This window comes from Phoenix dactylifera, chromosome 8 (assembly GCF_051530095.1).
Source record: "Phoenix dactylifera cultivar Ajwa chromosome 8, Ajwa_hap1_PhDact_Kaust_v1.1, whole genome shotgun sequence".
Lineage (NCBI taxonomy): Eukaryota > Viridiplantae > Streptophyta > Magnoliopsida > Arecales > Arecaceae > Phoenix > Phoenix dactylifera.
Genome location: NC_143197.1, coordinates 23271981 through 23289562, shown reverse-complemented (window position 1 = coordinate 23289562; position 17582 = coordinate 23271981). Strand labels below are relative to the sequence as shown.

The 17582-nt window shown below is 35.3% G+C and overlaps 1 protein-coding gene across 2 annotated transcripts in view; it reads left to right on the top strand.

The window, feature by feature from the left end:
* LOC103707999 (UPF0613 protein PB24D3.06c-like) overlaps nt 1-11034 on the top strand; it is a 30506-nt gene extending 19472 nt beyond the window's left edge. For both annotated transcript variants that reach the window (XM_088703122.2, XM_008792745.5), the window contains 4 exons: nt 1602-1747; nt 4852-4960; nt 10526-10590; nt 10699-11034. In XM_088703122.2, the coding sequence (XP_088559248.2) occupies nt 1602-1747; nt 4852-4960; nt 10526-10590; nt 10699-10846 (468 nt within the window). In that variant the 3' untranslated portion in view covers nt 10847-11034. The remainder of the gene's footprint in view (nt 1-1601; nt 1748-4851; nt 4961-10525; nt 10591-10698) is intronic.
* Nucleotides 11035-17582: the final 6548 nt, after the last annotated feature.

The following is a 17582-nucleotide window of genomic DNA, read 5'->3' as shown; positions in this document are numbered from 1 at the left end:
ACCTTGGTGGGGATACTAAAAATTAACCAAACAAGAAGTGATAATTCTTCGGACTGATTCTCTTAGAAGGTTGTCCCAGTTTGAAGCTAGCACGGAAGAGCCTAGAATATAACACGAAGAAAGCCAATGAGCCTTATAGCTCCACATTGAGGCATGTCCTGCCTATTGGACATTCTCAAATATTCTTCTCTCCTAGAATACTTTTAAATGATTTTGGCAATTCTTTGATCCAGATCGTCCAACAAAAAGCTAAGGGTGTCACCTGGGTACTCTAATTACATTTCTCAACAGGCTGATGCAGAGGCGCAGGCAGCTGATATTGTTCAAAAGTCTGTGTAAGTTTCTGTTGCAGCTTTGACAACAAAAAAAAGTTAGGGCCTGATTCCAGGGCAAGGATGCTGGATATTTTATCTCCAAGAAGTCCTCCATATATTAAATTTCCTGTCTCTTAAGTCAAAATTTCGTTAAGCAAGCTACATGAATGACTGCTCAGAGGAAAAGCACCCTCTGAACCTTGTCACCGAAGCCTTAGGATCTGATTCTCTTCATCATGGATGATCAACAATCAGATAAAAAATTCTGTTATCACTTGTCTAGTCAACACCAGCTGTTCATCTAAGTAGAAGTCTTCAACCAGGACTGTCTCATCCTCTCAATGGTCAATCACTCTGGTAGCTTTGTCTGAAGTGAAACTGTTTTGTGCCCTGAAAGACAACCAACAAAGGCAACTGAGCACATTGTACACAGAAAACAGTAGTATCTCCTCTTTTTCTGTTGAACTGAACCCGTCTCAAACCAATGTTTCTTGATTTGAGGGGTAAAAGATGCATGTAGATCTTCTTGCAATGTTGCATCTTTTAAGATAGCCAGTAATTGGATGTAAAGCCTCTTATGATCTGCAATTCTCTAGTCAGTTGCACCTTTTTCTCTTTAAGTTCAAAATACTTGATTTCAGAAGCCATTTCAGCCAATGTCTGGCTCATGTGTTTTTGGTTAAACTGAGGTATTATGAACAAAATTAACCAGGGCTATTTTAAATCAGAAAACTGAAAGTAAGAAATTCATGAAACATAAGGAAAAAGACAACATTTTTTAATCATCTAAAGCATGTCTATATTAATGATTATAGTCTTCAAACTTCTGACATGCCCTTGATTCATTCAAGTTCCAATGAGTGCTGTATTTTCAGATACTAGTATCATATATCTATTGCTGCTGCAATTATGATGTGTTACTAAACATTGTGCTTGTGAAGGTCACTACTGATAGATAATTTATGAGTGTTTTACTTTTATTGCTGAGGATAAATCAGTTAGATGCCTTTCAATGACAAAAATACTTTCTAAACAATATAAAATTCAAGGTTGATGGACTTCCCTTTTGCTTCTAAATGCTTTCTATCCTCCATACTAGGCATATGACTTTTATAATTAATACATTAACCATTGCTATTTTCCACCCTTTTCCCCTTTTCTTTCATTTAAAAGTTCATTTGTTGGTCAAATTGCATAGATTCTTTGAGGAATGTATGCTTGACAAAACAGGACATATAATGATCTTTTATATCTTATATGCTTACTTTGACATGATTAACTGATCAGGCCCCAGTTAGTGACCGGGAATACAGAGCAACTCTTCCTGAAACTGCTGCAATGATAGACTTGGCTGCAAAAATGATAAGTGAAGGTAGGGGAATGGAATTAATGCCCAGGGAAGCAAACCCAGATGCTCCAATAACTGCCTATAGGTGAACAACACAGCAGTTCCATTGTTTAATATATGCTTGTACTCTATATGATTGTGCTAACATTTTTCTCTTTAAATCATCCAAGATCATGTATGTACGAATAATTAAATTCTGTTGAGCGTTGACCCTTCAGTTTCAAGGGGATTTCCATCTTTAAGTTGTAGGCTTGTAGCCCTTCATGTAGATCTACATATCAAAAGAGCTTGTTCTAAAATCTTCTTTATTTTCCACAATCACTATTCTGTTAAAAGGTCCATACTCATCAGGTGATTATCCTCTACTAGTGTTTTCTAGAGGAAACTAATTGGTGCTTGACATACCAAATCATGTAATGCAATATCTACCCAGCTCTTACTCTCCCATCTGAGCATTGCCAATGTTTAATGCCTTTATCTTGTTATTCCTATGGCTGTGGATTTTATACATTCATTCTGAGGTTTGTAGAACATGCTAGCTGGCTAACAGCTGAATATTTCAGGTTAAAGGAACTTAAACCAAAGTCTGATCTATAAGGATACCCATTATCCAATGCTCAATTGAGAATGGTTGGTATGTGGAATGTGGATATATATATATATATATATATATATATATATATATATATATATATATATATTAATACCCCTGTTGTGCTTTTTTTAAGTATTGCCTAGTTATTTCAAAAATAAAGAATTGTTAAACCTTTATATGAAGTTGATGTTTCGAACCACAAAAAATATATAGTGGACTTTAATTTTAATAAAAATTTCTAATTCAAATATTGAACTAAAGTTAATGACTGTTATAACAATCTTCAGTCTGGATGCATGCTTAAGTTACCTTAATGCTTATTTGTTTTTAGTTTACTTAGGATTTTAATGGAAGGGCTTGGCATGTCAACTTGAGTGGTGCACTTGGAGGAATTGTTAAAATATATTTCCTTTTTTTGCCACATAAATGTTAAGTTGCTGGACATAACTTTTCTTTTACTAGTCACTCTAGGAAGCAGTCATGTCACCAATTGCTGAAATAAGACATACACTATACACCCATCTCGATATTCTTATGTTTCTATTACATTCAACTTGTTTTTTGGGACTATCTTTATCGTGTAACATTCTGAGCCATATAACAAACCCTAGTTCGAAAGATTTTTTTTTTTTTAACTTTAAATCTCCAAATTATGCATCAATCATGTTTACCATAGAAGCTTCTCTCCGCTTCATCCAACCAGCTTTAAATCTATTGCTTATGTCTTCATATGCCTCTCCATTATTTTGTATAATAATAGATCCTAAGTTAAGAAACTGATCACTCAGTGGCATCTATTGCCCTTAATTCTTGCTGGGGGCAAGGTTCGCCGTACCGGTACTGGACCCCGTACCGATGCCGTACTAGATAGGCATACCGAGTGTCAATACGGTATGGTATGCAGTATGCTTGGCATACCGACACTGGCATACCGGTATCGGTACCCACCCGTACCAGTACGATACGCCTGGTACCGACTGGTACAGCATACCATGCCTGGGGCCTTATATTCGTTCCTATTTTCACTAAAATTGAGTTTCATATACTTAGTTTTTATTATGCTGATGTTTATCCTTTATTCTTTAAAGCCTTCTTTTGTTTTAGTGAGATCAAACCCTATAATTGCATTTCATATATTCGTTGATTAATCATGTTTTCACTAACACCGGATCCCATCTAATTGTATTCTTCTGTTCTGCTGTATTAAGCCTTATTTAAAAATTGAAACTATTTTTTTTGGTTTTTATTGCTTTGTCCAAAATTGGCTGAATCCCAAAAAATTTGGGCTAGTTTCAGATTGTCCATTGCTGGAACTGATCCTTTTTGGCTGAATCTTGAAACCTTGGTACAATATAGTCAAGCACTTAGATTCTTGCTTGTACTCTCAATGACAACAAGCTCTTCCATGACTGTTGTAAAGGATATCTTTGTTGGTAACAAGGTTTGAAATACTGGTAGCAGTGCCTGTACTTTGCTGGTATGTAATGGTATGCTACCAACATATAATATGCCTCTTGGTGCTGACATAACAATAAGAGGTGATGTACCATGTGTCAGTACAGGTCATGACCAACGGCCCTGCAGGTATAGGTACCTTAACAGTATGGTACTTAAGTCACTGGTTGATAATACTCTATTCCTATGCTGTCAACATACTTCTCACATTCGTTGATTACCTTGTGTATGAAGTGCATTTGCCAAATAAAATTTAGCACCACAAAAGGCTTGGTACTGCATCTGTGAAAAAAAAATTCCTCCGGAGTCATATTCACCATAAATGAGTTTTGTGGGGACACCAGATCAAATGCTTCTCGAGTCTATATAAGACGTGGCTTTTGTGTTTAAGAGCACAAAATTTATCACTCTTAAGAAGTAGCTATCTTCTGCAATGCATGCATGCACTCCGTGGCGTCGAAGAGAGGTTGAGAGAGGAGAGTGCTTCCTTCTTAAAAAATAATATTTTTTTATAATAAATTTTAAAAATATATAAATATAAAATAAATATTTTATGATGATATACATATAAATAATAATTTTATGAGAATATTTATATAATTTTGTATATTTTGAGAAGTATAAGTTTTTTTTTCTATGAGCAAATTTAGAAAAAGAGCGCATGACTTTGCCAAACGAAAATAAGATAGGTGCGTTGTGAGAGGAGTCTGAGTTGGTTTGCTCGATCTCAGCAGGAGTATAAATGGAGGCAATATGAAAGGAGCCATGGGAGGAAATTGCAGATGGGCCATATTCATACTAGCTTGTGTTAATTGCCTGAAAGTAATAATGATAGTACCATTACCATGACCATGGGAAGTAGTGATTCACCAAAATTTCACCATAATCAGCTTGAGCAGACCATCCAAGCTTTCTTCTTTCTTACATAAAGTGCAACAACTGAGATATAGTTCATTATTCAAATTAACTGTCTCATGAGGAAGGCTTTCAGCTACTGTCTGCTTGGGAGGGGTTATCAAAATGTTGATCAAGCTATATTTTTCTCTTGGTTGGCCTGTCATTTTGTACACACATTTCTTGGTATTATGCATTTATCTTTTAGTTCATCTTTTTTGCTGACATTTTGAAGTAATTAAAAGGTACCACTCACTTTGTGCATACATGGGGGATGATGATATGTTCAGTTCAGATCTCAGTGAGGACCAGTTGAGATTGAGACTTGGACACATGTCAAGTACACCTTGCCAGGTAATCACTCTTTTATCTTTTTTTGTTTGTTGATTTTTTTTTTTTTAAGACATAATGTGTTTCAACAGTACTTCATGTCATGTTGAATCAGGGCATGCAATCAATTTTCTAATAGGCTAATGCCTGGTGAAGTGTTCACATTTTTCATTTTCGTTTTCTTTTTGTCATTTGTACTGATTTACTTTCAAGATGGTTTTTCCTTTCAAGATGTTTTTTTCCTTCTTATCACATATGGAGCATTGTTGAGGATGCTGATAGCATCAATTATGAATCAGTGAATTATGTTATTCCAAAATCATGAAGAAATTTATTGCTTTCTTATCTTGCGCATTAAATTATAAGGGAAATCAACACCTGGTCCTTTGTTTGATTGCTATTTTATGTTTAGTCTGTACATGTTTTTATTTTAAATTTAGTCCTTAAACATGTTTTAAACATCAGCCAAAATCCAATTAATTGTTGAACAAGCAAAATACCCCTGTGACGTAGGGGAAATAAAAATAAATAAATATAAAAATATTGAAAATAAAATATAGTTTAAATTTTATGTAAAAGACAATCTTATCAAATATGTGTTGTGCAAAATAAGTTTTAGTGTTTGTGAACTTGATAAATTCCAACAAGCTAGAAAGTGATTGGATGCAAGGAATTTATCACTACTAACTATTGTGATGCATAAAAACAATATTTGACTAATTCCGAATTAGCATTATAAATCTTAAAATAACTTATGCATTGTTCATTGCAAAGAAAATCCCATTTTACAAAAAAAAGAATTACAGGATATAGAAATGTGAACCAAGTTGGAATCTGCCTCATGCAAATGATAATCAAGTTATGCCTCATGTGAATTATAATCAAGTAGTGTAATCATATACAAAACGGGAGCCAGTTGATGTGCTGCAATATCATGGACAAATAAGTGACTTTAGATATCCTATAAAAATAAAGCACAAAAAAGATCTATAGCAGACCAAGAAATGCCCAATATTTGGAGAACCACATGATGCCGTATTAAACACATTCAAGTAATAGAAGACATCTAAAGAAGAATTTTTGACCAGAAAATGTTAATTATATGCAAAATCTATGTAAACCAATGCCATCATAATGCTATTATCTCATTAAAAATGTTCTTGTATTTAAATAATTACTATTAGGTCAATAAAAGAAAATTAATTCTAAATAATTACAAAAAAATTCAATTGGCTCCAGAGGTTCCACCCTCTGATGCAACCTCGAATAGTTTCACCCAAGGCCTGAGCTTTTCCCCTGATCTCCTGTCCTCCATCATACACCATAACCCTTTTGTTTGACTCCTCCATCTCTGATATGAACTGATAACAATTAGAATTTTTAAGTGAGTTAATAACTGAGTTACAAACTGGTTTACATTATTTTGAATTGACGCTAAATTATTTTTTAATTGATGCCTCTCTATTTTTTTTTTTTATTTTGCTTCAAGTGATACATATTAGGAAGTGTTCTTAGTTCTTACTATGTGGTTCTTTTTTTTGGAGCAAAATGGTGGATATATCAGTGCAGTTCAGAATCTTAATACTGGGTTTCTTTTTTTTTTTTAAAAAAAAAACTGATACAGATTATTATTCTAATGTTGATTAGGATTTTTCATTGAGATGTAAAAGGAGAGATAAAAATAAACAAATATAAACATATGAAAAAATAAAATATAGTTTAAATTTTATATAAATGATAATATATCTTATCAAACATGTGATGTACAGAATAAGTTTTAGTGTTTGTGAGGAAAAAAAAACATCTGGTCTAGTTTAGAAACTATATACTCTTCTTTAATAAGCAAAAGAAAAATTCAGAATTAGAAAGAGCTTAAATAAAGTATACTAATCTTATTCCTAATATAATCTAAAAATCTCTCCAATCACTAACTATGAAAAATAATTCTCCTAATCATGTTTCTGTGGACTCCAATTCGGTGCTCTCCCTCCCTTCTTTTCTTTCTTCTCATCAGTCCCTCTCTCTCTCTCTCTTCCTCGTAATCACTAACTTCCCAAAAAGGGCTTGAGAATGGAAACGAACCTGGATGCACTTTTGGTCGAGGATTTTCATGGCAATGGCCTCCTTGGTCTCCACATGGTATGCATATTTCACCTTTCCAAAGTTCCCCTCCTTGAGTATCCTCTCCATTTTGTACTTTCCCAGTGGTGCAAAACTACCATCCAGAAAAAAATAAAAAAAATGATGATGATCGGGGAGGTCCAAGCCTTATGGATTTAGAGGAAGGAAGATGGGGGAGTGGGAATTTACCCAGAGATGTAGGTCTTGCTGGATAGAAATTCTTTGAGGGTTTTGAGGTCTATTCTGATATCTGAAAACAATGGAAATCAATGAAAAATGCAACCTTTTCACTAAAACACCAAATGTACTCCGAATTAGATATATAAGAACATGACAATGACCAAAAATTTCAGAATCTATGCAAAAAAGTCTGATGGATCCAGATCGTCAAAACGATTATATTTTTGCAGTTTAAACCCCGTAATCAAAGTCAAAGCAACGTGACAAAGTGAATATCAGAATCCAATTTGAACTAAAATTTAGGAAACAGAGGAAGGAAGGTGAGGGCAGGAGTGGGAATTTACCCAGAGGTGTAGGTCTTGCCGGACGGAAATTCTTTGAGGGTTTTGAGGCCGGCTTTTGCAGAGTCCATCACACTATTTTTCTTTTTTTATCTTTTTCAGATGGCTTAATGAAGGAAGTTAATAATGAAGGAATTTAATGGTTTTTAGATCAAAATTCCTAATAAAGGAAGGCATTATTTTCATAAGGCTTAATTAAGGAGTTAATAGTTAAGGAATTTAATTGCTAATCTTAGTAGTCACAAAATAAAAGGAAGAATCCAAAATCATATGAAGAGGCTTTAAGTTGAAGGAATAAGAGAAGAATGGTAAATAGCATTAACATTGACAGGAAAGGTGTCCCGAGGCAGCTTAGTAGTCAAAAGCTCATTGAGCCTCCTCACAACATTGACTTTCTTTCCTAAGATATCAAGCAAGGTAAGAAGCTTGTCCATTTTCAAGGGAAAGTCTGATGTTAACCACAATACCACCCTCAGACTTTTGAAACATTTAAAAGCTTCTAAAATTTTTTGGGAAAGATTCTCACCCTGGAGTAAGATAGAAATGTTAGCAGCCTAAATGGAAAGAAGATGGAAGATGAAGTGTGAAATGCAGAAAGAAAACAGTGATTTTGGATCCGATATATTTCATGTATATCAAACTCTTTATTGAATGGGTTTTTAATAACATCACAAAATTAGAAACATATCATGGGAGTTCTAAACAGAATTTTTCCATGATTTTTATAGAGGTATATCAGAATCTTTTTGAAATGAGTTTTAGATCACATTCATAAAAATCCAATTAGTTTCCATCTCTGAAACAAAAACAGAGCATGGGAGTTGTAAACAGAATTTTTCTATGACCTTTTTAGGGGTTCTTAATGAGATTTTTCTATAATTTTTACTAAATTTTGGAGGGGATAGAGCTTTCTCTCTCCGATCCATTTAAGAGGTATAGAGATTCATGTAAAAGACCTCTCCAAGAACAGCATGTAATGCATGCTTATGCAAACCAATCATGATAATTAGCAAAATACATTTCGGATAACTTTTTATCCTATTCTGTTCATTCCTTTTTTGTCTATATATTTATCTTAAAAATCTATGGTCAAACCACTCTTTTGAGCATCATTCATTGGAAGCCAATGTCTGCCGGACTGACCGTACCGGCGTACCGGTTGGAACCGATACCGAACCGGAGACGCCCGTGCGGATGGGACTGCGCGTGGACGTCAACAAAAAAAAAAAGCAAAAAACAATGCATCCGCGCGCGGACGCGTTAAAAGCCACACTCTATGGCATTAAATGTCCCACGCGGGCTGGCAGCCCGCATGGGCGCAATTCTCCGCTCGCGCGTCCGCACGTGATTCCTCCACAAAAAAAAACAACCATGCATCTGCTCGCCTTAATTGGGCAGCCGGTGTGGGCGCTTTTCCCCGCGCGCGGGCGTGCAGAAAAAATTCACTTGGGCCGGTGCGAACTGTCCCGGTTCGCACCGGGACAAGTACGGAACCGATTTTATATATTGTACCGTACCGGTGTTTGTCGGCATCTGTTCGGTATAGGCTGAACCGACCGGTTCTGGTCGGTTCAGCATACCATGTTTGAAGCAATTAATATTTTCTGATTTTGTGTGAACTCCTACCTTGGCTTGTCTCTTATCCTTTCAGTTATTATTGCTCAAATTGAATTCTTTCTTTCAGTGCTTTTAATCTGAACACCAACCTCTAAACTTCCAATTGTTCTGTTTGATATCCTAGTAGAATTTCTGTGTTTACATTGATTTATGTAATGCAAGTTGTCTGCCATTCAAATTTCATTCTAAAATGCTGGAAAAAAAATTCTCTCTGTCCCCCCCCCCCCCCCCCCCCCCCCCAAAAAAAAAAAAAAAACTTTGGTATTTCATTATGGTATCTAAATGTCCAGTAGTAAGACTAATTATTTGATGCATATCATTCATTTACCAAGAATGGAATTACTCTCTTTCAAATTTATAGCATCCTAGGCCACACTTGAATTGCATATAAAATATGGTCTAGTGGGTCTCTGCTTGATATTTTTCTTCAACAAATTTGTTGTTATTCATTTATTTATTTATTTTGAGTGGGTTGCATCAAATTTGCTAATTTTCTTTCTTTATGTTTTGATTAACCTGCTGCATGTGTGCATTGGCTACTGCTTTTTAAATATTGGTAGGTGCACCATCATTATCACCTTTTTTCTTGATTCTTCAACAACTGATATCAGTGTCTATCTAAATTTACTTTGTTCTGATGAAGCATCAATGTTTTAATCACATCTTTTTACAGCTGTTATGCAACTTCACACTAAGTCTATCGCATCAGATGCCCTCAATGATAAGTGGCTCAACCTATGGATGCAATGATTCACAAAATCTTGATTTATAAATGCATGGAACAACCAGCACAGTAAAAGCTTTAAATACTAAATTGGGAGTATATTTCATTTAGTGCTGATCTTCTTTACTTGCCTTTTGAGTTCCTAGTCAGTTTGCATTTGCACAGGACTTTTAATTTCTGGCTCTTAAGGTTCCATCAGGGAATCCAGATAGCCATGTTTTATCATCTCCATTCCCTACACTATAACAATCAATATCCTCTGTTCGATTATGATTGCATGATGATATAAAATGGTGCCTAAAAAGGAGGTTCCAATAACTTAAGCAACTTTACTTTGTGTTGTAAGAATTGCAAAAAAAAACGGCGTTTACCATAATGTAAATTGCCATAAGGAAATTAGAAATTCAAGTGTTTGATGAAGATTAAGCTCCTGATAGGGAACAAATATTTATCACCTTGTAGACATTTTAAGGCATGTTGGTATATCATTTTAATTGATTGTAGACTGGGATTCTTTTAGCTAATGTTTGTCCTTTTTCAGGTTCCTCTTATTTTCGGTTACAAAATTTTGTTTTGAATTATGTTTTTCTGAGTATTTGGCTGCAGGTTATTTCTTCCTTGGCTGATGAGTATGTGCCAGACTACATTGATAAGAAAGCACTGGTAGAAAGGTAACAACTCTCAGGCTAATCCCACAGTTTAAGCATGTGGATGTAGTTATTGATAAACCATTTTTTATTAGAGGTGCATGAAAATCTTAATTTGTATATATCTTGCAGATTATGTCAGGCTTTGGGAGGTGCTGAGAAAGTTGAAATACAATGGGGAAATCATTCACTCTCTAATAGGGTACACGAAGCAGTTCAGGCCATTCTAGATTTTGTAAAGAGGGAAGGACCGAAAGGGTGGGATGATCCATGGAATTAGATTTCTATTTTTCTTTTTTTGATATATTCTTTTTCTTAATTAGATTTCCAGTTTTCTTTTTTTCTATGTGTACCTTTTTCTCCGTTTGCCATTTTTACTCTACCATTTTTTTTTTGTATCTAATTCATATTTTGTTACTTGATTATTGTATGTTGAGTATGTTAATTTATGCTTTTCTTTTGATTAAATTTGCCAGCTACTTGAATTCAAGTACAAATAAAAAATCAATCTAGTAACTCTGCCACATCTAATTTTCTGTTATCATGGGAATTCAATTTTACTAGTCAAAAATAGGTTATGTTAGTCAAACTTAATCAACAAGCGATCCATTTCTATTACGAGTTTTTTGACTCAACGATGTAAGAGCCATGGACTGATTGTTTTTGGTCAATCCATGATGTGTCTGTATACCTAGTTCATATATAGTATAAGTTAAGAAGTCAAACTCTATGAATGTTTGCCGTATCGACTGGTACCGTATTATACCAGATGTACCGTATCGGTACCGAACCAGTATGCAGTTTCGTATCGTACTGATATTGGGTACGTCTTGCCATCTTGTACCGTACCGCATACCGACACTATAATAAAGTGATACTGGTATAAGGTTCGGTACTGAAATGGCGAACCTTGAACTCTAATCAAAGATATTTGTGAGGTTTAAGTTGCTGATTAAATCTTAAATATGTGTTTGTGAATGTGGAAGTTGTTTATTAGAGTTTCTAGCTATCACTATTAATAGTTTAGATGTCTCTTAAAGTTTAGAGTACTGCATTGCGTACACCATAGCATACCCAAGCACCAAACCGGGGTTTTGTGTGCCATCATGATGGTAGGTGGTTTAGGAAGGGCTTTATTGCCCCATATTACCCTCGTCAGCTCAAAAAAACTGGGTTAGGGTATGCTATGGGGTACAATGAGGATACACAAAGCGTTTTCCTATAGTTTATAAAGTCAATTGTTATATGTATTTTAAAAAGTAGTCATGTATTAATATAAAGGATGTAAAGAGTTAATATGGTGTTTATATAAAGCCATGTAAAGAAAATGAATCATGAAGAATGAGGAATTTGAAACTATGAGTCAATATCTATTTGAATCTAGTGGCGAGTACTTTCGTCTCTTTTATACAATCTTCTCATACTTGTGTTCAGCTACTTATAATTTCTGGCACCTACTGTCATTAAAGCATCCATTTGTCATTATTCTATTGTTCTTAACTTGACAAGACATCCTGTTTGTCAATGGTGTTTATATAAAGCCATGTAGCAGAGAAGAATCATGAAGAATGAAGAATGTGAATCTGAGCCAATATCTATTTGAATCCAGCGGCGAATACTTTTGTCTGTTTTCTACAATCTTTTCTTACTTGTGTTCAGCTCCTTATAATTTCTAGCATCAACTGCCATCGGGGCATTGGTTTTTCATTATTATTATTATTATTATTTTGTTCTTTAGAGAATGCCCTTTTTCAAATCATGGTTTGTAGCAGCAATGAGCATGATAAATTTTAACATCATGAGTCAGCTTGTCAGTATCAAGAATGCTTGACTCAAATAGAAGGACTAGATTATGTATTTGGAGAACAAGCAAATCGATTGGAAGAACAAGCAAGATATTTTCAAGGTTATCTTGGTCAACTTAAAGCTATGGTTTTTCAATTTATTACAGATCAAGTTTCTTTGAATGATCAACTATTATTAGAAGTGGTTTATTTCCACACAATATGAGCTTAAAAGGCAAAGGGCTAATAGAGGAAACTGATAAAGTTTTAACTTTTCCCTGAAGTTCTAATATGTTAATACAATATTCTCCTGATTCTCCTTCTAAAGCTTTGGTGCTTGCTCTTCTAGTTCTTGAATCTCATAAAATTGGAAAATCTAATTATCCCTATCATTAATCCCATTAGTTCTACATGGGAATTTGAAATTTCAAGTTCCAATTGGAAAACAGAAGTTCAAGCTTCTTGAAATCAAATGTCACCTTTCAAAAATTTTATTGAGAAAGTGGTAGTTGGGAATTGCTTTATATCCAAGTTTACATACTCATGTGATATCTCTTGCAACATATGTATCTCCCCATGATGAGATTGTGCAATCAACTTCAACAAAATGCGAACTATGAGCTAGAGATCGTACAAAATCACAATATCAAATCACCATGCTTGAAGGACAAGGAATTTGAAAATCATTTATTGTCAAAGAACTTAATGACGAGTTCCATGCAGCAGAAAGTTTTGACATCAACACCTATTCTAGAGCGCTTACATATCTAGCTCTTATTTTAATCCAAGTCAATAAGTCAAACTCTAGTCAAATAGTTGTTTTTATCATTTAGTAATTAGTCATTAAGTCTTAAGCATGTTTTTATGAGTGTGGAATGTATTATTAGGGTTTCTAGGCATCATTAATTATTAGACAGTTGTTGTGTGCATTTTGGAAGGCAGTCATATGCTAAAATAAGGGTATGAAGATTCATATCATGTCCATACAAAACCATGTAGTAAAGAGTGAAGAATTGTCATATTCAAGTGACTATTTATTTGAATCTAGTGGTGGATATCACCCCCCTTTTATTTTTTCTGCTCTATCCCAATATTTCCTTCCTCTCTTGGTTAACCTCCTACAGTTTTCAGCATCACACACAGATGTCTTAAATGATCATGGATATATGACCACAGTTTTTTTTACTTTGCATATAAAATTGGTTTTTATCGATGCTTTTTAGCTTGTTCATTTGGTTCTTTCATATGGGCTTTGTAGAATGCTTCCTAATTGTTCATGGGATGCCATTTCTTTTGTAGATAATAATATTAATTTGTTCATCATATAGTAGGGAGAAGGAAGCCAGAACCTTCTTGGGACTACTGATGAAGGATATCTATGTCATGCTTTACTAAAAGAATTTTCAATTCCATCTGTTGTTAGTTGAGTTTTCTTAGAAAATCTGTGCTTTTGTGTTAGTGTCATTCTGCTTTTGCAAAAGAGTTCACGAGCTCAGGTGTAATGCTGTGAGACTTTCCATTCATGAGTTTTTTTACCGAGCTCTAAGTAATGTTATCTGTTTCGATTTGTTTTTTTATTGGTTCGATTTTGTAGGCTCGTATCCTACTCTGTTAGTCTCATTCTGCTATTCTTATAAAGAAATATTAACAGATTTGATCTACATAGCTGATATTTGAATTTAATTAATATAAAAGATTAAAACATCTGTTGCTAGAGAAAACTTGTGACCCCATAAATCATTCTTTGCATGTGAACATTCAATCTGTTTGCTCCTTAGACCCTAGAAGAGTCAGAAGAAGTTCACTTGGCATGTATGACATGTATACATTCAACTTAACTCTCAGAATCCAGAATTAAGTTGATTTGCAATAGTGGTAACAATATGTAGTGATGAAAGTCAGTGTCAGAACTAAGGTTTGCCGTCTCGATCCCAGAGCCCGCACCGGTGCCATACTAGCACTGAATCGGTATGGTACAATATGGAATCTTTTCGGCGTACCGAGTATTGGTATGTCACCTGTATCGGATAACGATACCAAACTGGTACGGTACGTCTTGTACTGTCCGGTTTGGACCGATACGGCGAACCATGGCCTGAACTATATCTTGTGTCCCCGGCAAGACAGTCAATAGGAACACACCCTGGCCCAGGGTGGACTAAAACTCTTGATGCAGATACCATGAGCTTTTGGCGCTGTATCGACTTGTATGTTATTGGCTTCAGGTGCATGCACATTATCATTGCCACTGAATTTACAAGAAAGGGATGATGAATTACCAAGTCAACTAGGATGGGCACACTCGCATGTTATTTCACTTTTCTTGCATTGTCTATATTGAATGATTATCTTTTGACTCCATCTCTAATGTGATGTCTCTTTCTTCCTTCTGGCAATAGCAATATGAGGCTTATAAGCTCTTATATCATCCGATGTAGCCTTCTATAGTCCTTCCCTTTGTTAGAAACTTCTAGAAGTCCTTGCGACTATAGGTGGATTTTCACAAGCATTTTTTCAGAAAAGATGGCTACTGCTGGTGATACCAACTTTGCTACAAATTTGATCCACAATCCAATCCCCTCTTACTGATGATCGTATATTTGAGCCTTACCATGCCACATTTGAGTCATATAGCCTATGTATTCCTTGCATAGAAATATACCATAATGGTATGCTAGTGAATGAGGTTCCCAGAGGGGTTAGATGTACACGACTTTATCCTTGCATGCAAAGAGATTGTTTCCATATTTCGAACCCATGACCCCCAAGTAATAGTAGAGCAGTCATACTATCATGCTAGAGAAATATACTATAAATCAACCTAATTAGGGCTATTAGATTTCAAATTATATAATTGGCTTCTTTCAACAAAACTTTTAACTATACACTAGCTTGCAAGTATATATTTGACAAATTCAATATGGATTGGATTGCAGGGTTCAACTTAACAATCAAATTCTTCGAAACCAGTTTTTTATGGATTGATCCTTGAAGAATGTTACACCAATATCGACATGATATGCTGATGTGTCTTTTCCAAGCTCTCGCCACTAGTTTCTAGTTGTTAGCCACCGATGATCCGCTGACCAGCAAATGACACATTTACTAAATCTTCTTCAGGAAAAGTATTTCAATCCAAACAAGGGCTGGCCATGCTTTCAATATAAACATAGTAGAACATTCCAATATCTATTTAAAGCTTAATAATTTGGAAAAAAATACATTCCGATGTCTATTTGTAGCCTAATACTTTGTAATAAATCTTCTCTTCATCTAAGAGCTTCCTTCCTGAAGGGGATTCCAACAGCTTCTTGTCATGGTAGCATTTTTGCTTTCTCATTGATATACTGAAGGGGATTTTCTCATGTTCTTTGTTTGTCCTTCCGATCATTTTGTTCTTAAAGGTTTTATTTTTCATGTCTGGAGCAAGACAAAACAGCTTCTTCATTCTAATAAGAACCCGAAAACTTAAGCAAGCAGTTTGTTAGTTATATCTAACAATCTAGGGTATAAAATAAAAGGCAACTTTGTCTTCAGGTTTACATTATCAGTGGTATGCTTTCAAACCTTCTCATTCCGCCAAAGTGATTGTTCCATGGGTACACAAGTGGTGAAGATATTGTATGATAATTTTGTTTGAAAAGGTGCAGAATCATTAATATTTGAAATCAGCTGAAAGATGCAACTTGTCTCTAAACATGGTTTGACCATGAGCATTGAGAGGCAGCAAGCATCTGATACAGAAGGGCATTTTCTTTGCATGATTAAAAACACAAGCACAAACTCACACCTGTTAATGGCCCTCCTTTCTAATTTATCACATCTGCATAGATACTTGATTCCAGATCTTTTAGTAGATCGATTCTGCTGGTTTTCATCAGTCTCCTCCTCAAAGTTCAACCTATTTTTATTTGGGCAAGCAGAATTTGATTCGACAATGGATGTGAGCTATCCATGGAATCATAGACCACTTTCTGAGGAGGCCAGATTAGCCCAAACCTGCGTGGGTATCATTCTATTTCAGCTTCAGAATTCCTCTGTAAAGAAACTCTGAATGCCCTTTCAGATCTGTGGCAGGCAACCTCAAAACTTCTAGTCTGGCTCGACACCACCTCTTCTGTGTTGTGGAGCTGATGTCAAGCTGAACCATCCTCAGTGTTTATTGTCATGATTCACGTTAAGGTGGGGACCAGGAACAAGGGTCAAGTTCCATTTGAGGGCATCATGGTCTTGGCATCCCAAATGAGCGAATAAAATAGATGCAGGTCATGGAATAAATTTTTTAGCTCCAAACTGGCCTAAAGCATTAAGAATTCAGAAGCCTGTTGTTTCTGTTTGTTCTCTTTAATGCACGCTTGCAAAAGAGGGTTGACGAGGGCACTCGAGTAATGTGATAATGGGTTTTATATAAGATTAAACATGTGGGCATTGTTGACTGCTGCTCATGATTGCAAAGGAAGTTAATGATGGTACCTCTGAGGATAGAAGGACTGAACTTCACTGATGTAATGAAATGGAAAAATAATTTTGTTTGTATTCTATTTGGATGTGATGAGTGCTATGCTCTCCCAATGATAGTAAAATAATGTGGATCGTGATTGCTGTTGAGAAGGGCCAATGAGATCTAAGGACGTGGGATGCTTACCTTTCTATCTTGAAGCTTTTGAGTGGCGTTCCTTTTCAGAATATGCACACCACAGCCTAAAAGTGGCTTTTCTCTTCTTGATACTCCATGCACCAAGGTCATGATCTTTGCAGAAGCTTGTATTTGTTATCGCAAATACCACCTTAGCTCTTACTCGGTTTTGAGGATCAGTGGAATGCTTCTAAGAAAAAGAGAACTTTGTAGGGGTTTAACAATGGATGTAAGGCCATCATGTTCAACCAGGAGATGGAAGTATGGATGCCCATGGTGGTTTTAGAATTTATAATGATAATTATCTGAGTGCACAAAAAGAGGAGAAAAGAAAAGGTGATATTAAAAGTACTGAAGAATGGTGCTGATTTTGAGAGCTGCCATAGCTGTATTGAGTAGCCCAAGAGAGAGGCATGCTGAATTATAGTGACTAATCTCTCCTGCTTTTTAAGATATTTCCTCAGTTTCAGGTTTTGTAGAAAGTGGCAAACCCTAACAAGAATCAAACAGAAAAATCTAATAATACATGATCTTTGTTTTGCTTCATTATAAACATGTTTGACTAATGAACTCAAGTGTATTATTAGGTTGACATC